This window comes from Zonotrichia albicollis, chromosome 7 (genome assembly GCF_047830755.1).
Source record: "Zonotrichia albicollis isolate bZonAlb1 chromosome 7, bZonAlb1.hap1, whole genome shotgun sequence".
Taxonomy (NCBI): Eukaryota; Metazoa; Chordata; class Aves; order Passeriformes; family Passerellidae; genus Zonotrichia; species Zonotrichia albicollis.
In genome coordinates, this window is record NC_133825.1 from 45041567 (window position 1) to 45063005 (window position 21439).

A 21439-nucleotide genomic window follows, 5' to 3' on the forward strand; every position below is an offset into this window, starting at 1 on the left:
AATGGAAAAGCACACCTGATGTTTCCCAAAGGAGAATCTGGTTTCTGGGTGGCCTGACAGGAGGGGAACCATCAGGGGCAGAAAATGGGGTTTGCATCTCCCCACCACCGTGCCTTGTCCTGCAGCACAGCACCTGCCCTGCAGGACTGCCCAGAGGGCTGGGCCCCCAAAACCTGGGCTCAGCAGGCCCAGCAGTGGGTGCTGAGGGACCCTGCTGCCTGTCCTGCTGCCAGGGTGTCTGTCCATCCTCCCACTGCACAAAGAGCGCTCACAGGCACAGCACAGTCAGGCCCATCCCTTCCTAGGGTTCAACATTCCAGATTGCTTCCCCACACCTGAGCAGCGCTCCAGTGAGGGCTGTACCTCACCTGAGACCCCAGCCACACCTTCTCGAATTTAATTAATTAAAACTCACTTCTGGCAGAGATGTAAAGAGGAAATCTCCTCTGCCCCAAACAACTTATTGGCAGCAATGGGAAGGCACCTGCTGCTCTAAATGCATGAGTTTACAGGGCTCGTTCGAGCCTCTTTCCTCCCGTACAGCGCTAAACTTGTTCTGTGCCCGCAGCGCTCTGCGGCGGGCTGCGATTCCCCCCTGCCAGTGTCAGTGCCGGGCTCTCGGAGCGGCACCGCCCGGGCCTGTGCCCTGTCAGGTCCGGCTACACGGGCTGCTCCCGGATCATCCTGCGGCTCCGCTCCCGCTCCCCGTCCCGGTCCCCCTCCCGCTCCTGATTCCGGTCCCAGTCCCGATCCCGATCGGCATCCCCATCCCCATCCTAGTCCCGGTCTCGCTCCTGATTCCGGTCCCCAGTCCCGATCCCGATATCTCTCCCGATCCCACTTCTGATTCTGGTGCCGGTGCTAGTCCCGATCTCCATTCCCATCCCGGTCCCGATCTCCATCCCGGTCCCGGTCCCCGTCCCCCGGTATCCTGGTTCCCCAATCCCCGTCCCCCCATATCCCGATCCCACGGTCCCCGCCCCCCGGTGTCCCAGTCCCGGTCTCGGTATCCCTATCCCGGTGTCCCGGTCCTGTCCCCGGTCCGGCCGCACCTGCGGGACCGGAGCGCGCCCCGACCGCAGCCGAGCCACGCCCCCTCCGCCACTCAGCCAATGAGAGCGAAGGAGCTCTGGCCGTCAGCCAATGGGAGCTTGGCGGCCTCGCCCCCGCCCCCTACTTGAGGCGCTCCGCGCGGCCGCGCGCTCGCAGAGGCGGCGGCGGGAGTGAGGAGCGGGAGCGGCGGGGAGCGCACGGAGCGCCCGGCGCTGCCCCGCACCGCGCCCGAGGCGGGGCCGCTCCCATGGAGGCATTCCCGGGCACCAAGCTGGAGCAGCACCGGCACCTCCCGCCCGTGGAGTGCCTGCCGGGCGCCCGCTACGGCGGCCGGAACCACAGCGCCTGCGGGAACGTCTTCAACTCCTGGAACGATTACCTGGGGCTGGCCACGCTCATCACCAAGGCCGTGCGGCCCGGCAAGGGCTTCGGCCCCGAGCCCCCCTCGGTGGTGGTAGCGGCCGCCGTGCCGCCGGCCGAGGAGGAGGAGGAAGAGGAGGAGGAGGAAGAAGAGGCGGCGGGGCCATACTTCGAGGGCGCTCTGGACTTGCACGACCTGGAGCTGTGCGGGCATCACCACCATCACCACCACCACCACCACGGAGAGGGGCTGCTGGAGGAGCGCTTCGCCGAGTTCAGCCCCTTTCCCGGGCGCGGCGGCCCCGCCGCCGTGGTGTTCGACTGCTCGGGGGAGCACCCGGGCCGGGAGGGCTCTGCCCACGCCTGGGGCGGCGTGGTGGTGGCGGGGCGGCTGCCGGCGCACCCGCGGGCCGCCTCCCGCCTGCTCAAGCCCGAGCTGCAGGTCTGCGTCTTCTGCCGGAACAACAAGGAGGCGGTGGCCCTCTACACCACGCACATCCTCAAGGGACCCGATGGCCGCGTCCTGTGCCCGGTGCTGCGGCGCTACACCTGCCCCCTGTGCGGCGCCAGCGGCGACAATGCCCACACCATCAAGTACTGCCCCCTGTCCAAAGTGCCGGCGGCGCGGCAGCTCCGGCACGCCCGGACCGCGCTGGGCAGGAAGGGCCGCTAGCGGCCGGGACCCCCGGGGCTCGCCCCGCGCCCCCCAGCGCTGACACCGCCCCGGACCCGCTCCCGGCCTCGGCCCCGGGGCGGCCGCTGCGCGCTGGAACGCGCGGAGCCCGGCGCCGGGCACGGGCACTGCGAGGCGGAGATGCGCTGTGTTTGTTTATTGTAAGAAAAAATATATCTATATGTGATTTTTATGGAGACGGCGAGGTCTGACTGGGTGCGGTGTGTGGGGGGGGTCCGGGGGAGGTGTCGGGGTCCCGGTGCCCGTGGCGGGGATCCCGGTGCCCGTGGCGGGGCAGCGCCGCCTTCTGCCGCCCGCCCGGCCCGCCCGAGCGCTCAGTGCGACGGGAGAGCCGCTCTTTATTGCTAATAACAAGCTGTTTAATTGGGGTACAACACTCCGCCTTTCAGCGCTTAAAGCAAACATCCCAGCGGTTTCCTTGGCCGGTGTTAATACCGGTGTGCAAATCGCCATCGGAGCTGCGCTCGGTGGTTCGCAGCTGCCTCCCGGAATCGCAGCGTCCCAGCGGTCAGCCTGCCTCCCGTGGGCACCGATGGCGCTGGTCCCGCTGATCCTCCTGTGGAATACGCGGCTTTAGGGGAAGTCTGAGGGGAGAAAACATCCAAGTGTGTGTTTGAAAACGTGCTGGCTCTGGGCTAGAGTGCAAACCGAGCCCGTGCTGCTGGCAGAAAGGCAGAAAGAAGGGCAGTGGAGCAGGCTTTGATGCAGCTGTGTTTGTGGTGGAGAATGGGGGAACCCGGATGGAACGAGACCTGCACAAAGCAGAAAGCTGTGACCGTAGGAGAGCGGAAGAAAGGGAGGTTGTTTGTTTTCAAGAGTTCAGAGAATGTGGCTTTAACTCCCTGCAAGTAAAAGAGATCTTCCCGTGTGGATAACAAATATCCTTAACTCTACACCGACTGTACAAAGCATAAGAATTAGGCAGAAGTCCTGGACCACTCTGGGTGATGGCAGTTCCTTGGTACTGAATATCAGCTGGGGCTATATCACTTCTAATACCAAAGTGAAAAAAGGCTTTTTTGTTTGGTTGGTTTGTCTATTAGTTATTTCTGTTTTGTTTTGGATGTTTTTGTTTGTTTTTAGTTGGGATTTTTTTTTTGTTTTGAATTTTTGAGTTTTTGTTTGTTTTTGATTTTAGTTTTTTGGGGGGTTTTTTGTTACCCAGAGGCAGGACAAGGAGCAGCAGCAGTTTGGAGTTTAAGAGTACTCTGGAGCAGAGACGGGTGCTGGAGTTTTCAGGGCAGAGTCACACTGCTGTGCAGCAGGGAGGTGAAGAGGGGTGGGACATCACCAGGAAGGTGAGAAAGGAGATGGGACAGAAAAAGGGAACTAGGAAACTGAGGAGTAATCCACACTCGAGTGGGTTTTTTTTGAAAAGCTGCTCAGCAGGGTGGCAGATGGGGTCAGGAGAGCAGGACAGTCAAGGATGGAGTCAAAACGTGTGTGGGATGGGCTGAGCATGGGGACCCAGGGTTCATTACTCACTGTTGACTCCCAGCTGCAGCAGTTAGGAGGGAAAATCTGATTTTGTGTGGAAGTGTTCCCTTAAATCTCCATCAGATGGCTCCAAAGATGGTGTCAGGTCTAATTATCAAATGCAGTGGGGTTTGCATTAAATAACACTCAGTGGCTGCAGCTATCCTTGTGCTGAATACACTACATTTTGTCTCTTGCTCTATGGGGAGTGCACCACAGGCTCTTTCTAAGCTGTTAAAGTTAGATGTGTTTGGTTTTGTGATTCCTGGTCCACATAGGTTTAGTCTGTGTCCACATTAGAATTGAGCTCCAGTGTGATGCTGTGGGAAGAGTTTTCTTCTGTAATTTTGTTACCTCCTTGTGGGAAGTTTGAAGATCCTTATATACATTTTGATGCAGCTGACTGTTACTGGACACAAAAGCAAGAAAGATCAAAGAGAAAATGTGTCTCGGGTGTTTTCTGAGGGTTCGCTGGGCTGGATTGGAGGGGTTTGCCATGACCCTGGCCCTCCTCTTGCTCTTTCCATTCAGCTGCTGTGCAGCACCAGCCTGAAATCCCTCAGGATAACAGCAGATCTGTGTCCTGCATGGCACTGGCCTTCTGCAGAGCCTGTGTGAGAGGAAAGCTTGTGTCCACAGCCTGCAGCTCGTGGTTCTGTTCTGCAGGGAGCTGCAGCCTTGCTCTGGAGAGGCCAGGAGCTGCCTGGCCCTGCTGCTACCCAGCACTGGGCATCCCATCACAGGTGAAGTGCAAGGGTAACAGCTTCAAGACCAGTTGGGGGTGGGGGAAGTAAAAAAACCAAAAACAAACCTCAGACTACTGCAGAAAGATGACAGGATTCAGCAAAAGCCAGCCTGACAGCAAGGCTCTTCAGTTACTTTATGTAATCATTCAACAGGACAGCTTGCCCTTTAAAGATTTACAAGTGTGAGTCTAACAAAAACTAAACTTCAAAGGATTTTTGAAGTGAGCTCCTGTCATTTCTGGCGTACCAGCACACTCCTTGTGGCACTGAGTGAACAGAAAGATGCTTGTTCTTGGTCAGTCTGGAAAGGTTATTACAGTAGACAGTGTTTGTTTTGCTACTTTGACTCCTTAAATACAGGGAGCTGTTTGCATTGGTAATTTAAATTCTAGGAAAAGCAAAGAGCTTAATCTAAAATCTCTGAAAAGTGAGATACTATTTTCACTCTTCTGCAAGCATTTGCAAATCAAAATATTATGGTCACCTGTTTAAACTTGTGCATGTAAGTCATGGAATCTTCTCTATAATGATAGTCTGGCAAGAGCAGTGAACACAATATTGGACAGTCATCCTCAGCTGGTGCTAGTCTTGGCAAAAAGCAAGCTACTTTTAATTAGAAACTACTTTCAGGTGTATAGGTAACTTGATTCAGCTGAAGTCAGGTAAGTTTGTGCCCATCTTCAGTGGAAGTTCTGTTTGGGCAGGTTACTGTCAGTCTGCTGACCAGTGCCTCAGGTAGATGCCATAGGACCAAACCTCAACAGCTATAAAATGTCCTTTTTTATTTTTTCTTTTTTTATTTTTTTTACAGTGCCAGTTTGACCCACCAGATATATAGATTAATTTTTACTGGAGATGAGTTGCAAAGAGTTGCATGGGGAGGAAGATGATTCTAAAATGTCTGTTTTCTGGACAAAACAAGTGATGCACTAAAAGTGGAACAAGGTTTAGCGAAGCCTTCTGCCCAAGAGAGAAACTTAAAGTGCAGCAAGGGAGGCTTTGATTAGTAAAATGCAGTGGAATAGTTTTTAGAACCTCCATCCTACTGTAGTTAAATGCATTACATTTATTTAAGAGGAGGACCAGACAAAGTGTTGAACATTTCAGCTCCAGCTGGTCCTGCCATGGCAAAAAAGGAAGAATTGGGTGTTTTTGTTACTCGAGTGCCTACTTCTTGCAGTGCTGCAGTAAACCACAGGATGGGCACTGGTGCCTGAATGAGAGGCACAATTTGGATCTTGCATTTCACTGACCCAATGCCTTCCCTTTGTAGGCTGGCACCACTCAGCAGAACCCTTTAGCCACAGGAGGAAAACTTGCTTACATGCAGCAGCTCCTGCCAAGGAGAGCAGCCCAAGGACAGGGAAGTGACAGAGATATCTTTCATTTGCAGCAAGACAAGCCTTCCAGTACTCTTGCTGTCTGAGATGGCTCCTGGCTGCCCACCATCCTCATGGCCTGAGTCAGTCATGACATGTCCTGGGCTGCAGATGTGGCTGTGCCCAGTCAGGAGAAACACCACTGCACCCTGCCAGTTCTCATAAATGTGGATTTTGTAAAAAAATTACTCGTTTTTATAGGTAAAGCTTAAATATAATGCCAACTATGCCCCCCTTCTGCTGAGGACCCTGCTGGCCCTGCCCATGGGCTGGGTCAGTGTCTGGACTGCTCCTGGAGTAGGAAGGAAACTGCACTTTTCATACCTGACAGTCCTCTGCTGGAGATTTATTTTAATCCAGCAACATTTGCACCCAGTCAAACAGCAGCAGCCTTAAGTTCTGCCTTCTAAACACAGCCTGTCACAGTTTGTGTTCTTCTAAGGTTCACTGAAAAATTTAGCTGTTTAAGGGAATGTGACTCAAACAAGGCAAAGATTGACACAGAACTCATTTGGCTTCATCAGCATTTTCAGGTAACCAAATTTTGTGTTCATGTTTAATGATGGAGATGGAGGTTTGAGCTGTTGGATTTGGTCAGCAGAGGTTTTTGATCATTGTCAGTATTGTGTCTAAGCAGATGAAGCAATAAAATAGACACCCTGGCATGCCTGCAAAGCTCACATCTGCCCAGCCCTAAGAATGTAACACTCACTGACAACATTACCACAATCTCAAATAATGCAAATTAACAACACAGATTGGGAAGCAGCTTTAGCTGGTGCAGGGATGACTAACACCCATCCCTGCGTGGAAGTGTCTTTGTGTGGATACAATTAAAACTGTGCAACTGAAGGTATAATCACTATTTACACATTCCAAGGCTGCAGGAAGGCAAATGTTGTGATAAAAGGCCAGATGGTATCACTTCAGTTCCTGGGAGAATCAGAAGAAATTATTCCAGAACATCTTTTTGGGGACATGCAGAAGACAACTGGGAACAGCCAGAATGGAATTACTGAGGGTAAGCCATGCCTGGCTCACCTGCCTTCTACAATAAAGTATCTTTGTGGATGAGGGAAGGAGCACTGGATGTTCTTCATGTCAGCTTTAGCAAGGCTTTCAGCACTGTCTCACACACTGTCCTTGCACCCAGCTCAGGATGGAGCCCACATAACAGAGGCAGCACTGTGGGCAGGGCTGGAACATCCTCCAGGCCTGGAGCAGCCACAGGATGGCACTGAGGGGGGACCCAGCCCTGGGGACACAGCTGGGACAGGGCTGCTGGCCAGAGGGATGGACAGGAGCCTGCTGACCTCAGGAGGGAGCAGGGCAGCCAAGGAAGGAGCCCTGCAGTGCCAGGCTGGGGGCACAAACAGGGAAAAGGTGAGCACGAGCCAGCAGAGCCCAGGCTGTCTGAGCTGGGCACTGAACTGTTCCCAGCCTGCAGAAGGGAAATGTCCCCCTCAGTTCACCCCATCTCTCCTGTGTGCTCTTTGGGGTTCCATTCCCCCCCCACCAGGACTCAGCCAAATGTGGGTTCAGCAGAGGACCAACACAGTGTCCAGGGCTGGAGCACACACCTGGGAGGAAAGGTTGAGGGCACAGGGCTTGTTCAGCCTGGGAAAAGGAACAGCCTGGAAAAAGGAACACCTCACAGCAGTCTCCCATTTCCTACTAGGAAGTTATCTGGAAAATTCCAGCTTTCCACAGTAGCACGCAGTGAACAGAGAGATACAGGGTAGAAGCCAAAAGAGAGAGGTCTAAACTTTTTGAGGGCCACAAAAAAGACCAGAGAGCTGGAGCACCTCCCCAGTGAGGAAAGGCTGAGAGCTGGGGCTTCTCAGCCTGGGGAACAGAAGGTTCCACAGAGCCCTAACTGTGGCCTTTGAAGGGGGCCTGCCTGTAAGAAGGATGGGCACAGATTTTTTGGCAGACTTTGTTGTGATAGGAAAAGGAGTAATGGTTTTAAACTGAAGGATGGTTGATTCAGATTAGCTACAAGAGGTTTTTTAACAATGAGGGTGGAAAACAGTGGCACACATTGCCCAGAGACAGGGTGGATGCCCCTTCCCTGGAAACACTGAAGCTCTGAGCAACATGACCTATTGAATATGTCCCTACTCATGGCAGCTGAGGGTTGGACTGGATGTCCTTTGAGCTCCCCTTCCACCCCAAACCATTCTGTGACACTGATTTTTCACTCTGGAGCAGGCAAGCACTGGAAGAGGCTTCCCAGAACACTTGTACAGTCCTCAGCCTCAGAGGTCTTCAAAACCACACTGGACAAACACAGTTTTAAGTACCACAGGAATTCCACAGCCAGCAGTGTCCCCTTTCATAGCATCCAGTGACACAGAATGCAAGGACAGCAGGAGGTGGCTGAAGAACAGCAGCACCTCTACTCCAGATCCAGTAACCACCATAACTGGATGGCTGCTGGTCTCTAGTCCCATCCTTTTTGGGACTGTATAAAGAACAAAAAATACTTTTTTTATGCTTAGAAAACACTACTTCTGAAGGAGTTCTGTGATTCAACCAGCAATGACAGGATCCAAAGACACAAAAATCAAGCCCTGAGAAGATGGCTCGGAGAGCGAGGTTTTCCCAAGAAAACTACTGGCCCTGGATACCCCAGAAGAGGGCAGGAAAAGGACAAGAGCAGTATTACAAGTTCTGTTCACACACCAGGTTTCTCAGGGAGAAACCAGCCCAGGTGTTCTCACCTTCTCCTTCAGCAGGTACAGAACAGGTCTGAGAACAGAAAATGGTTGTTCAATAGCTGTTCTGCACGAACACACGGTGCAGGACTCACCAAAAAGTCAAGACACTGCAGCAGCTAATTCCTTAACTTGTTTATTTATCATTGAAGAAACACACAGCAGCAAGTTCTGTGTTGGCTTCAGTGTGACCAGATTGTTCCTTGTTGTTACTGCACCCCAGCTTTAAAGTCAACACAGCCATTACTACAAATCACTTTTTTGGAAAGGGAAAGAATTGACCCTGAAGACAAAGAATTGGGGGGAAAATTGAACAATTTCTCCAAAACCACACATTTTAAATATGACAATATTTATAAATCCTTGAAAGGCATGAATTATCCAGTAATGGAAAAAGCAGTTGTGATATTGGCAACAGAAAGTACATAGCCATATGCTTACCAAAACACAAATTGTAAAAGCTGCAAGTTTGATTTGTACACTGCAGCAGTGTGTACATTACTGGAACAATGACTGCAAAGTGGCCTCAGAGGCATTATGGATTCAAGTAAATCTACAGAAAATATCCCAGTGTAGCTAATTCACAATGTTTATTGTATTCAATTCAAATTTAAACAACTTACTGAATTTAGATAGTGATAGAATATCTCAGAAACAGCCTGCCCTCAAAAATACCTATGTAAAGAGGGCTTTTCTACTTTTTGGCTAATTATGCAAATTCTTTTAGCTCTGCTTTTTCAATAATTCCACCGTGTGAACAGAGGCGTTTTCAGATGCGTGTCCTGTGACAATAATACCCCATTCCAAACTAAGAGAGACTAAAAATAAAAAGGGCAGCCTGTTTTTGGTGCAGAAGAGAAGCTGTACTGAAGACAGCTGTTGGGCTTGCTTCTTTTTATTTTAGCAACAAATGACCCATGAAATAAGCATCATTTGAAATCTCAAAACCTGGCATTCAATTTCCAACCTTCTGCTGTGAGTTTTGTGCATGATCAATCTATATGAGTAAGTAATTCATGCTTTCATGTTACCTCAAAACATTGGTTAAAGAATTCCAAATTCAGAATGTTTATAAGCACAAATATAATCTGTGGATTTCATCAAATCAAAGCTAAAACATCGGTTAAACTCTGTGATTCCCACTTAACGTCGTACAGTGGTCCACCCTTCTTCGTCTGTCTCGTTTTTAGTGCGGCGTGCGGGCTCGCGCTCCTTCTCTGCTTTCCAGGATCCTTTCTCCTTCTCCCCATCCCTTTCTCTCTCTTTGGAAGCTGCTGGGGGAGCAGAGGCTGGAGGAGCAGCAGGAGCAGGCCCCGAGCGCCGCGGCGCTTCCCGCTCCTCGCCGCGCTCTTCCCTCCTGTCGTCGGCGCGCCGCCACGAGCTCTCTGCGGGCGGGGAGAACAGAAACAACTCAGTCTCGCTCCAGCAGCAGCCTGCAAGAGCTGCAACAAACAGCCCCCACCCTGCACTGGGGTTTACTGATCCTCAGCCCTGACAACAGCAATACCATCACAATGGCCAAATACATGTTTTGATTTTATAGGAAAGTACAGCAGAACTACTCAAACCTCTTTTCAGGTCTGGGATTGTGGTGAGCAAGCCCAGTGTCATCTTTAAAACACAGTAGCTGCAGTAAGAATGATCTACTGATGTATGTGGTTTTATGGCATAGAAATATATTCTTATATTAGCAGAATAAAAATCACAAAAGTGTCTCCATAGAAATGACTGAATCCTGAAAACAGAAAAATCCTGACTCAAAAACATCTGTGGAAAATTTCGCTGTTATTAAAAGAGAGGAAATTGCTCTTCAGCCTACTGGAATCAGAGGTAAAATGGTACTGAATTACATCACTCCACTGGTAACAGCATCCGCCACCCTTTACTGTATGAAAAACTGTTCATTTCCACCAAAAGGATGCTAAGATTGCCACCCCGGCTGTGTGTGAACTAAGCTGTGGCAGATGCCAAGAAGTCAAATCCCAAAACTTCTTGATACATTTAAAAAAATCATCTCCACACTGAGCACATTCTGCCTTTCTGTCAGCAGCATCTCTGTGTTGCCATGCTCTGTTCCAGCTTGCTCCCAAGGAGCACCCACATTTGGGGCAGAGACAAAATGAGATTCTGAAGGTAAGAATGTCAGAATTGGAAGATGTGGTGGTCCCTCCAGGCTAAATGGATTTGCTGTTAGTATATTTTTAGAACACAGCAAAGGATTAATAATGACATGAAATTAATATATGTCTGTCATCAAAATTAATACTATTAATAGTGTGAAACCCTCATTCTGAAATATTTCCGTCACATTTTAACAGTTTTAAGGAAAGGGTTGTAAGAATTTTCTTTCTGGGATGTCTGTCTTGATAATCTGAACACAAGGACTATGTACACCCAGAACACAATCCTATGAGAAGTGCATACTTGAAATGCTATCCTCCTACTGTAGAAGTGAAATGCTACTAAGATGGAAAACAACACAGTTAGAAATAGTTTAAGATTCCCTGAAGAACTCCCTATTATGCCAAAGGTGCTGTTTATTATTTTCTTTATGGAAAGGCAGTTTAAAGACAGGCTGAAATCTATTCCCCTGGCAGTGTCAGGAAGAGGGAGGCTCTGTGCAGCATGCAGGACTTTGGGGACACCAAAGGGAACGTACGCTCGTCCCCGGATCGCAGGGGGATCCCTCTCCTGAGGGGCGGCTCCCTGTCGTCACCACGCCGGTCCCTCAGGTCACGGCCACCTCTGTCCCACTCCTCACGGCGACTCGAATCTCTCCAGCTGGAAGTTTCCTCAGCTGGCCCTCTCCTCCAACCGCCTTCATCCCTTTGGCCACACAGAACATAAAACAAAACGTTAGGATTTTTATCTTTGCTATGGAAAGGAGCAGTAATAAATCACAACACAGATATTTACAGGGTGTATATTTAACGTACTTCCAAAATTGGTTTTGTTTTCCTGGAGCCTAACATAGAATTCTCTTGATAATAGGTTAAAAAGAAAAATTTAAAAGCATTTTAAGCATTGTGGAATTCCTCCTGTAAACAGATATCATCCTAAAAATAACAAACCAAAAAGGCCCCAAAATGCCCCTATCCATTTGCTGCCCTGAAGTGCTTAGTTTCACACAAACTAACCCTTGTTCCCTTCACTCAGCAATTCCACGTTATTTCTGTATCAGCAGAGCCCTTTTTTCTTTTTGCAGAAACATTCTAGAAGTACTTAAACAGAGCAGTCAGACCTGGGACGCCTGAAACGATCGTCTCGATCAAAATCTCTCTCCCTGTCGAATTCCCGCTCCTTCTCGCTTTCATCCCGATCTTTGTCTCGATCCCATTCACGGTCTCCCGAAGGTCTGGAGTCTCGGGGAGGGCCCCAGCTGTCCTCACGAGCCTTCTCTCGTTCTCTCCACCCCCCTGGAAGAAAGAAACACAGTCAAAGGAGTTTGTGAGCGACCTCTGATCTCTCTTGTAGACAAAGAACCCTTTACTTCCCTCACAGAAACTGGTTCTTCAAGTTCTGCCTCCTGAAGATGCAACTCAAGATGTTTGTAGGAAGTTTGCACATGGGAGGCACAGAGAAAACACTGTGCAAGCTGCTAAATGTAAAGCCAGTAATGCACAGGGCTGCAATTCAGCAGAGCTGGCTGCACCCTGCAGCTTTCAGCCAGAAACCACAAGGGTCTGGTGCAAAACAAGTAAAGAAGAAGCAGAGGGTGTAGCCCAGACAGCAGATTTCTTTGTGAAAATCCACAAGTGAGGAGATTTTAAGCAAGCAGATTTTTAAAGGACTTACTGCTTTTTAAAGCACTACTTTAAAATATGACTTTTGTTACCATCCACTTAACACAGTGCACCCTGCAGTACTGCTCAGCTATTTATGAATGGGAGTTCTTTATTATGTAGCTTGCTTAGGCTTTAAATAGGAAAAACTGGAGTGCAAGTTTTGATATTTATAGTAAGTTTTCTAAAGGTTTGGATGATATGATTAGTGTTTATGGAAGCTGACATGGTGCCTGCCAATACGTAAGGGAAAAGAACCAGGAAATCAAAATAATACCAACATTCAAATGTCATCAACAGTTCCGAGAAGAATCAGGAACAGCTCTAGACACCACCAATGACACTTAAGAATAGAAATAAACAATACAAGAAGGATAATTTAGATTTTAAGGGACCTAAGAAGGTCATCTAATTCAAGCTCTGCTCTTAACAGGACTCTCAGTAAGAGTTAAAAACAAAAAGGGAATGTTAAAAACTTTATCTCTGAACACACAGGAAGGGCTTATCAAAACCACACCCACTTGAATGAAGTATCAAAATCTTCCTTTAGAAGATTAACTTCAGACAAATGGAAGTGGTAGGGAAAGAGTCCAAGGTATGTTAATCTAGTGAGAATGCTCCCAGCAGAGCATTCAACTTGTATATTTTGTTTTTGCACACAGGGAAGTGACCAGTGTTAAGTGTGAGCCTCACATATCTCCCACACAAGCAATTTTTTTTAACTTCAACCAAATGAAAAGGTTTAATTATGCTAAGTGGAGGAGTGTGTAGCCATGGTATTTTCTGAAAAATCCTTTCCTTAGGATTTTTTCTCCTGAGAAGCTGAGAGACCTCAGGAATAAAATGTAAACAATGATTATCGGCTGCTGTGGAATGCAACAGGTGCATCTGTGATTGGTCTCATGTGGGTGTTTCTAATTAATGGCCAATCACAGTCAGCTGGCTCAGACTTTGTCTGAGACATAAGCTTTTGTTATCATTCTTTCTTTTTCTGTTCTTAGCCAGCCTTCTGATGAAAACCTTTCTTCTATTCTTTTAGTATAGTTTTAATATAATATATATAAAATAATAAATCAAGCCTTCTGAAACATGGGAGTCAGATCCTTGTTTCTTGCCTCATCCTAAGAACCCAGTGAACACAGGAGTGTCCATATAAGCCAAATTAGTCCAGATGTTTTCAGAGCTGATTCTCCCACCTCTGGTACCAAGTATGTTACATTCACTATCTGTGAGCATACTTTGGAGGGAGGATTATTGTTTATAAGTTTTACCTGGTTTACCAAACGGTCTCCAAGGGCCTGGCCTGGAGTCCTCCCCGCCACGCCACGGGCCCCTGTCATCGTCTCTCCTGGAGAGCCTGTCATCGTCCGCGTTGCGCCACGGTCCCCTGTCCTCGTCCCGCCGGGCCATCCTGTCGTCATCCAGCCCGCGCCGGGGCCCCCTGTCGTCATCTGCAGCCCGCCAGCTGCCCCTGTCATCATCCAGGGCACGCCTGGGGGGCCTGTCCTCATCCAGGGCCCGCCGGGGCGGCCGGTCATCGTCCAGCCCGCGCCGCGGCCCTCTGTCGTCATCCGCCGCGCGCCAGCTGCCTCTGTCATCGTCCAAGCCGCGCCGGGGGGGCCTGTCATCATCCAGGGCACGCCTGGGTGGTCTGTCGTCATCCAGGGCACGTCTGGGTGGTCTGTCGTCATCCAGGGCACGTCTGGGTGGTCTGTCGTCATCCAGGGCACGTCTGGGGGGCCTGTCATCATCCAGGGCACGTCTGGGACCTCTGTCATCATCTGCAGCTCGCCAGCTTCCTCTGTCATCATCCAAACCACGCCGGGGCGGCCTGTCCTCGTCCAAGCCACGTCTGGGGGGCCTGTCCTCGTCCCCTTCTCGCCTCGGGGGCCTGTCCTCGTCCCCTTCCCGTCTAGGTGGCCTGTCCTCTGCTGACTCTGGAGGACGCTCCTTGTCATCTGCAGGACCCCGCCGGGGCAGATCGTCCCCTCGCCGGGGCAGATCGTCCCCGCGGCGGAACGGTCGGTCATCGTCTCGCGGATCTCCCCGACGCCAGTCTCTGTAAAGTGACAGGGAACAAGTGAAAAGTGGAGGGTGACATCCAGGAAAGCTTTACACCAACAGCATCAAATCCCTCAAAGCCATTTCTGACTTGGTGAGTGGCTCCAAACACCAAGTGTGCAGTTTCAAAATGCACCTTATAACGCCCTTCATTGCCACAGGAAAGCGGCAGATCGCTGTCCCTACAGCTCCAGTAGAGTCTCAGCAGTTCATCACCTCCTTTCAAACTACAGTTTGGACAGTCCCCTGTTGGTTAGCTGCTGCAACACCACAGAGGAGAGGGCTTGCTTCTACACCAAGCCTAATTTGGCAAACTTGACCCAAGTCTGAAAGAATCAATACTAAATAACCCCACAACCATCAGTGAAGTTTCCCTCTCTCCAAGCGCTTGCCAACCTACACACCATTACGTCTGCTGTCTACAAGATTTTAAACATATATTTAGACCATAAACCCTGTTTTTGTCACCAAATTAATTTATTTCAGGAAATTAACCTTCCTCAGAAATAAAAGAAAAAAAAAACCAAAAAAACAAGAAGTAGAACATCACAGAAATGTACTGGTACCTGCTTCTTGGCAGAAGAGAAGCTGCACTGGGGTTGAATCTCAGGGATTTAAAAAAAATAAAACCCAAACCAAAACACAACAGAAAGAACACTCCAAGGTTTAGAAATCCACTATGCTACTAAAATGTAAACAAAAAACTAGCAATGACTTGCTACAAAACAGCAGATGTAGGACTTGAAGAGGTGAGAACAAAGAGACAACAGTCTGTGACAACTCAGGAGTGTTGAGAATTTTGAGGAATAGCAAGCAGTGCATTTCCTGGGTTTGGAAGAATAAGGGAGAATGCAATTATCATTGATCTGTGAGGTAAAAACCAAGACATGGAGATTGTTAATTTCCATTTAAACTCAAATTGGATAATCTTCCCCTTTGAAAAATCTGATTATTTTACCATAAAAGACATGTGGAAGAATGGTTATAATGTTTATCAGATGAACAAGTATTTAATTCATTCAGATACTGTCTCAGTGTCTTAGGATTTTTAAATCTAATTTTAAACCATTACTTTTAAACTACCTCTACTCTAATCCATCTCTAGGAAAGCTGAATGAGAAATGACTAAGACAAGCTGCATCACTCTGTGTGGAAAAAACCAAATTCATTGAAGCATACAAAAGATTAAACACTTCACAAAATCACAGAATGGTTTGGATTGGAAGAGACCTTGAAGATCATCTCATTTCACCCCCTGCCATGGGCAGGGACACTTTCCACTGTCCCAGGTTGCTCCAAGCCCTGTCCAACCTGGCCTGGAACATTTCCAAGGATGGGGCACCACAGCTTATGCAATATATTTGTAGTGAAAGGCTTCACAAAGCAGTTTCATCCAATTGTTAGATTCTGCAGTTCATGACAAAGTGGATCACCCTCAAGAATGGCAACACAGCTTTTAAGGAAAGATGGAATTCTATTTTGTTTATAGAGATCATGCCCTTCTAAAACATTATAAGAAATTACTAGAGAGAGAAAGAGTCAATAAACTTGCTTCCAATGGAGTCAGAGCAAGCAGTAATGGATTTAAATTGCTGTACTGGAAATTAGGGTTAGACATTTACAAAAAATCTATCTACCTGCAAGGCTAATTAAGCAATAAAACATACTGCCAATTGGAATCAGCAGTGTTATCTCCATCAGCACAGGCTTTTAAGAACAATAAGATGTGCACCATCAGAAATATTTTTAGCTACAGTTCATCCTGATGTGAAGCAGAAAAACAGACAAATGTTAAAAATCTTGTTTTCTACAACTGTATAAACAGTTTTCATTATTAGTGAACATATCCAAAATAAATGTAAACAAGTGTGGATTTTTTTATATTTTTAAAGTTTAAAGTACATTCATAATATTCTTCCTTCAGAAATCTATCCCTCCCTGTTCAATACAGCTCTTCAGAACTTAAGTTCAATTTATGGAATGTGTTTTCTGCTCTGGGAGTTGCACAGTCACTATCAATTTTCTAAATGGAAAATCTCACAATTTCATCATCCAGGAACACTGTACTTGCTTGTCATTCTTCTCCATTCTGTATTTACAGAACTGACACCAATGTTTGAGTGGGAGAGAAGTTGTTAATTTAAAAAGGAATCCAAGGAATCAAATTGTTTATCACACACAGAAGGTGTCTGCTTGCTTTCACATATCTAAGCCAAATAAAACAGGAATGTTATCTGAGCATGGTTCCAAGATAAAACCTCTCTCTCCTTCCAAGATCCTTACAAAGCAACTTTTTAATAGCAGGTAACTTTCAGAGATGTAGAGGCATGAGATATGACTCAGTTAATGCAGCTTTAGCACCAAAATGGAAACTTCTATTGATCCAATGTAACTGGGGCTTGGGGAGCCCTGATTACCTCTCCACTGGTGCCCGACGCCATTCAGATTCCGGCTCCCCTCCTCTTCTCCAGGAGCTTTCTGACTCCCTGTCGCCCCAACGAGATTCCTGCATGCCAAGAGAAATTAGCAACATTCTCTGTGAATGTTTAAAACAAAGATTTTCAACATATAATTCACTCTTGAGCATGTTATGTCATTAAAAACTCACTTGCCACACCTGCAGAACACAGAACTATTACGAGTTTGAGTAACTAAAGATTGTTTTTAACAGACTTTATTGTTTCTGCTGTAGTTCAAACAAACATGGTTCCCCTTGTGCCACACACTTTAACTGCAGGGTAGGATATATGCAAATACACTAAAAAGTTTATGAGAAGTGTATGAACAATTGAACAACAGCTACAGTCAGCCACAGCCACTACCTGTTGACACAAAAGAGATGTTCTAACAGTTTCGCTTTTCCTGGGCTTTTATAAAACAGGCATGAACTTAAGTAATTATTTACTTTTATGCTTTCTGATCTCATCAGGAAATGTAACTGAATACACTGAAAGCTGTCTGGCAAAACCAATTTTTTTCCCACCACTCAGTGCACAGAAGAGGTGAGGTATTAGTGATTCCCACAGGTTGGAAGGCAGAGCAATAATCAATCTGTATTTTTTAAAAAGAAAGTGTCTCTCTCCATTGCCAGACAAATCATTTAAATGGATTTTTATGCCTTAATTCCAGAACTAGTTATCCAAACATCCTAAATACCTGATTTCACATAATCACACAACCTCTTTATAAGAAGGGTATTCCAGTTTTAAATCCCTCTTTGAAAAGTGCTTTTATTTGTCAATACAGCTTAACCAAGATCTTGTACATCCACTACTTTGTCTCCTTAAATTCTTTTGAAATTACTCCAAAAACCAACAGTGAGCAAAGAATCCCAAAACTGCAAATGGAATTTCTGGAATGGTACAGGTATCTCTCTCAGAACCTGAGGCAGCTTTTCCATATAATCAAGTGCCCAAGACCTCTTATGTGAAAAATACCCATCAGGATTTTTTACTTGACAGACTGTCAAAACAATTTATACAAGCTGATAACTTATCTTCATAGTGTTCCTCAATGAAATATGTATTAAACAAAGAGAAAGGCTGTGGGGGATGAAATTTAAAACTAGTTCTCTTGAAAGGTGAGTTCTGAAAAAGTGGGTGTATAGAAGGCTTATGGTACTTAATTACATTCTTTTAAACCATTAAATATTTCTAAGTAACTTTTGTTGTTTTATTTCCTGTTGGGTTGGGGCAACGAGTTTTCCCAAACCAAGTTATATTTGTAAAGAGAAAGCTGCACACACATCTTGGGTTTATGTTATTGCATGTTTCTTATAAAATACAAAACTATGCTTTTATGTTTAATCTGGGGGGAATTTTCCTTCAATACCCACTTGAATTTCTGACTTTTGCATGAGTCTTTCTGCACTTGTTTCCAACAGTTTTCTTTCTTTTTCTATTAAAGACAATTTTGTCCAATATTCATTTTAGTCTTTATAAATTTAGTTTTTAAACAGCTAGGAGATCTTAGTTTCCAAGTAATTTCTTTATTTTATTTTATTGCCAAACTAGAGTTTCTAGATCCTGATAGTGAGCTGAAACTAAGTGACAGTCATTTAATTATTCATTTTAGTTTTCATTAATTTAGTTTTTAAACAGCTTGGCTATCTTAGCATCCAGGCAATTTCTTTATTTTATTTTATTGCTAAACTAGAGTATCCAGATCTTGATGGTGAGCTGAAACTAAATGACAGTCATTTAATTATTCATTTTAGTCTTTATTAATTTAGTTTTTAAACAGCTTGGCTATCTTGGCATCCAGGTAATTTCTTTATTTTATTTTATTGCTAAACTAGAGTTTCCAGATCCTGATGGTGAGCTGAAACTAAGTGACAGTAATTTAACTATTAAATTAGCCACTCACATTGTAACTTAAGAAATAAATAAATAAACTAACCTATGACTTTGCAATGCTAACACCTTATTTCAAATAAACTACTGAAGAAGGAGCAGTCAGAAAGAAACAAACCTGCAGGAGTTACCCACCTTCCTTGAGAATGGGTCATCCAGCCCTCTCCTCTCCTCCTCTCGGCGGCGCTCTCTCTCCTCGATCTCCATTTCTCTCTGCCGTTTTTTCTTCTCCAGCTCCTCCAGTTTCTTGACCCTCTCCTGGTACTCGCGCTGCTCCTGCTCGCGCTTCTCGCGCTCGATGCGCTCCTTCTCCTCGCGCTCTGCACAGTTGGAGACACACAGAGAACTTGTTACCCACACAAATTCCACTGCTTTACTGCATCCACAGAGGGGCTCCACAACACAATCTCTCCCCTTGGACTCTATAAAAAATAAACACTTAAAAATACAAGCATTTTGTATGATGTGCTTAGCTAACCACAAAGTGTTTTCTGCAAGTTGCCTAACTCAAAAGCAATAGGAAAAGGATCCTTGATACATCCATTAATAAGACATCTTGAACAGCTAGCGAGAAAGAAGTTCCAATACCTTTATGTTAATTCCATGTACAGACCATAACTGTAGCAACTAAAATATCAGCAACTACCTCAAACATAGCAGAGAATCCCTCCTTTAGAAAAAGTCAAACAAAAAAAAATCAGCTAACAGTGTCAGAAATTTGATATTCATGACTGCTTCTGGTCTTGTTTGTTTTTAAATATTGTGTTGTGATGAACTCTGAAGCATAAAATCTTCAACCTCCAACTGACAAACAGGGCAGAAATTCATCCTGCAGTTTGCCAACCACCTCTTCTCCTCTAAAGCCCTGAAACAGGCTGTTAGGGATATCAGACACCACAATTCACAGGGAAAGGTGTGTGAGTCGTTTACAATTTTGGAGTTCTTGATCTGACACCAATGTTCTTTTCTCTTTAAGATGTGCACAAACAAGTGGCCAGAACTCCAACTATAGGCTAAAATCAAAGACTCATTTTTCATTAGCCTCCTTTACTTTATCTCCTCCTTCACTCGTCTAGGAGCTACAAAGCTTCACCTTCCTGTCTGTGCTGCACAGCTAAGCAAGGAAGGTGCGCCAACTGGAAGTTGGAAAGACTTCCTCCAAACTCATGAAACAGGAAAAGCAGACACTAGCTGTGTTACAAAATGGGAAGGCTCAAGGATGCAAAGGATGAAGGATTCCCAATGCCACCTTTAAGCAGCTGCTCCTCCCGTAGCCTTTGCTCCTCCTCCTCCTTCTCCCTGTAGTAAGTGATGCGTCTCTCCTCTTTGCGCTGCTTCTTGCGCTCCTCCAGACGGTTCCGCCGCTCCTCTGCCAACCGCTCCTGGAACTGCTTCAGTTTATCCTGAAATGCCAACAAAACACCTCAGAACACCACTTTCATGTCTGAGAGCTAGGCAGTTACACAATTGGTAAATAAAGTTACACAGAAACTCAAAACAACTGCAACATTAATTCTGTTCCATTGAAAAATGAGCTGTTTGGCATACCAAACTCTTCTGTAGTTGATTTTGTATAAAAGAATATACTCTAGCATAGAAGAAAGACACAATCAAATCATCATGTACAGTATCAGTCCTGCTTTTTCAGAAAGGAATTGCCTAAATCATAATTTATCTGTACTCAAACATAAAACCCCAAATTATCCCTACTATTGCAAAGAATCATATGCAGTTACTAATTTTTATGAACATAACACCTCTTCTGCTATCTTTTTGGAAAAGCCAGTTTTTACTGCCACATAGCCAAATACTCTAAGCTATAAACAGGCAGATACAGCTGCCTGCCTATACAGCACCCAATGATCCCTTACTAATACCTGTAATGAAATAAACAATTTACCCCTCTTTTATTTTCCATATTAACTACGCCAGAAACTGCCAAAAACTTTAAATGATACTACCTAGGAACAGGTGCAAGAAATTCAATTTAAAAGTCAAAGCAGAAAAGAAGCAATTCCACAGTTCTGAACCATTTTAAATACTAATTTGTTTCTAGTTTGATGAAGAATCAGTTTTAGTTCCTCACTTTAGGGGTGTACTTTGTTAGTAATGCCACATCTCATGTACCTCATAAACTGTTCGTCGTGATGCCTTGAGCCTGGCTTCAAATAAATCTCTATCCTCCAACATCCTGGAGAGTCTGCTCTTGTGCTCAAGGGCTTTCTCACGCTCCAGCTGTAGGGTGGTGATCTGAAAACAGAAAATATACAAAATATAACTTCAGTATACATTTGGATTTAATCTACCCCAGCCACTAGAAGGTGAAATTTTCTCTACCGCTTTCAAAGCAAAGACAGAAGAAACTGCTGTCCACTAAAACAGTGAAATCACAAAGCTAACAATTTGTGAATTTGTGTAAAGACTTCAATCTTTCTTTTTTGGAAAAAGAAAATAGTGCAAACCCTACTATTTTTTCATGCATTGCTAACACATTTTATCAACTGAACAAAAAATTCTTACCCTTTCTTCTTCCTGTTGCTCCCACAGCTCCATATCATGCACTCTTTGTTCCTCATAGGCAGTTTTTATTAAAGGAATTTCTTCCAAGCGCTTCGCTCTCTCAAAGTAGTCAATCTGAATAAAAATAATACATCTTTAGTGTGAGATAATGCACACATACACCCCTGATTTCTGGAGACTTCTCCAATATAGCTGATATGTTATGGTAAAATAGGAACAACCACACTGGACCATCTCAGGTCAGCCTAACCAAGAACCTGCCAGGCAAGGATGCAGGAATGGAGACAGGCACATCTTAA

The 21439-nt window shown here is 46.0% G+C and overlaps 2 protein-coding genes across 2 annotated transcripts in view; one reads left to right on the forward strand and one right to left on the reverse strand.

The window, feature by feature from the left end:
* The first annotated feature begins 1182 nt into the window (after positions 1 to 1182).
* Positions 1183 to 9082, forward strand: NANOS1 (nanos C2HC-type zinc finger 1). The gene has a single exon (XM_074545307.1). The coding sequence runs from the start codon at positions 1301 to 1303 to the stop codon at positions 2084 to 2086; it is 786 nt and encodes a 261-aa protein (XP_074401408.1). The 5' UTR covers positions 1183 to 1300; the 3' UTR covers positions 2087 to 9082.
* The window catches only part of EIF3A (eukaryotic translation initiation factor 3 subunit A), a 29334-nt gene continuing 16440 nt past the window's right edge, over positions 8546 to 21439 (reverse strand). Inside the window, exons 14-22 of the mRNA XM_074545305.1 lie at positions 21141 to 21254; positions 20748 to 20870; positions 19870 to 20023; positions 18756 to 18940; positions 16686 to 16774; positions 13479 to 14266; positions 11667 to 11841; positions 11085 to 11251; positions 8546 to 9810 (exon numbers count right to left, since the gene is read on the reverse strand). Of these exons, the coding sequence (XP_074401406.1) occupies positions 9569 to 9810; positions 11085 to 11251; positions 11667 to 11841; positions 13479 to 14266; positions 16686 to 16774; positions 18756 to 18940; positions 19870 to 20023; positions 20748 to 20870; positions 21141 to 21254 (2037 nt within the window). The 3' untranslated portion in view covers positions 8546 to 9568. The remainder of the gene's footprint in view (positions 9811 to 11084; positions 11252 to 11666; positions 11842 to 13478; positions 14267 to 16685; positions 16775 to 18755; positions 18941 to 19869; positions 20024 to 20747; positions 20871 to 21140; positions 21255 to 21439) is intronic.

Excerpts from the sequence above, each read along its gene's own strand:
- NANOS1 (XM_074545307.1), top strand. The coding sequence starts at position 1,301 with ATGGAGGCATTCCCGGGCACCAAGCTGGAGCAGCACCGGCACCTCCCG.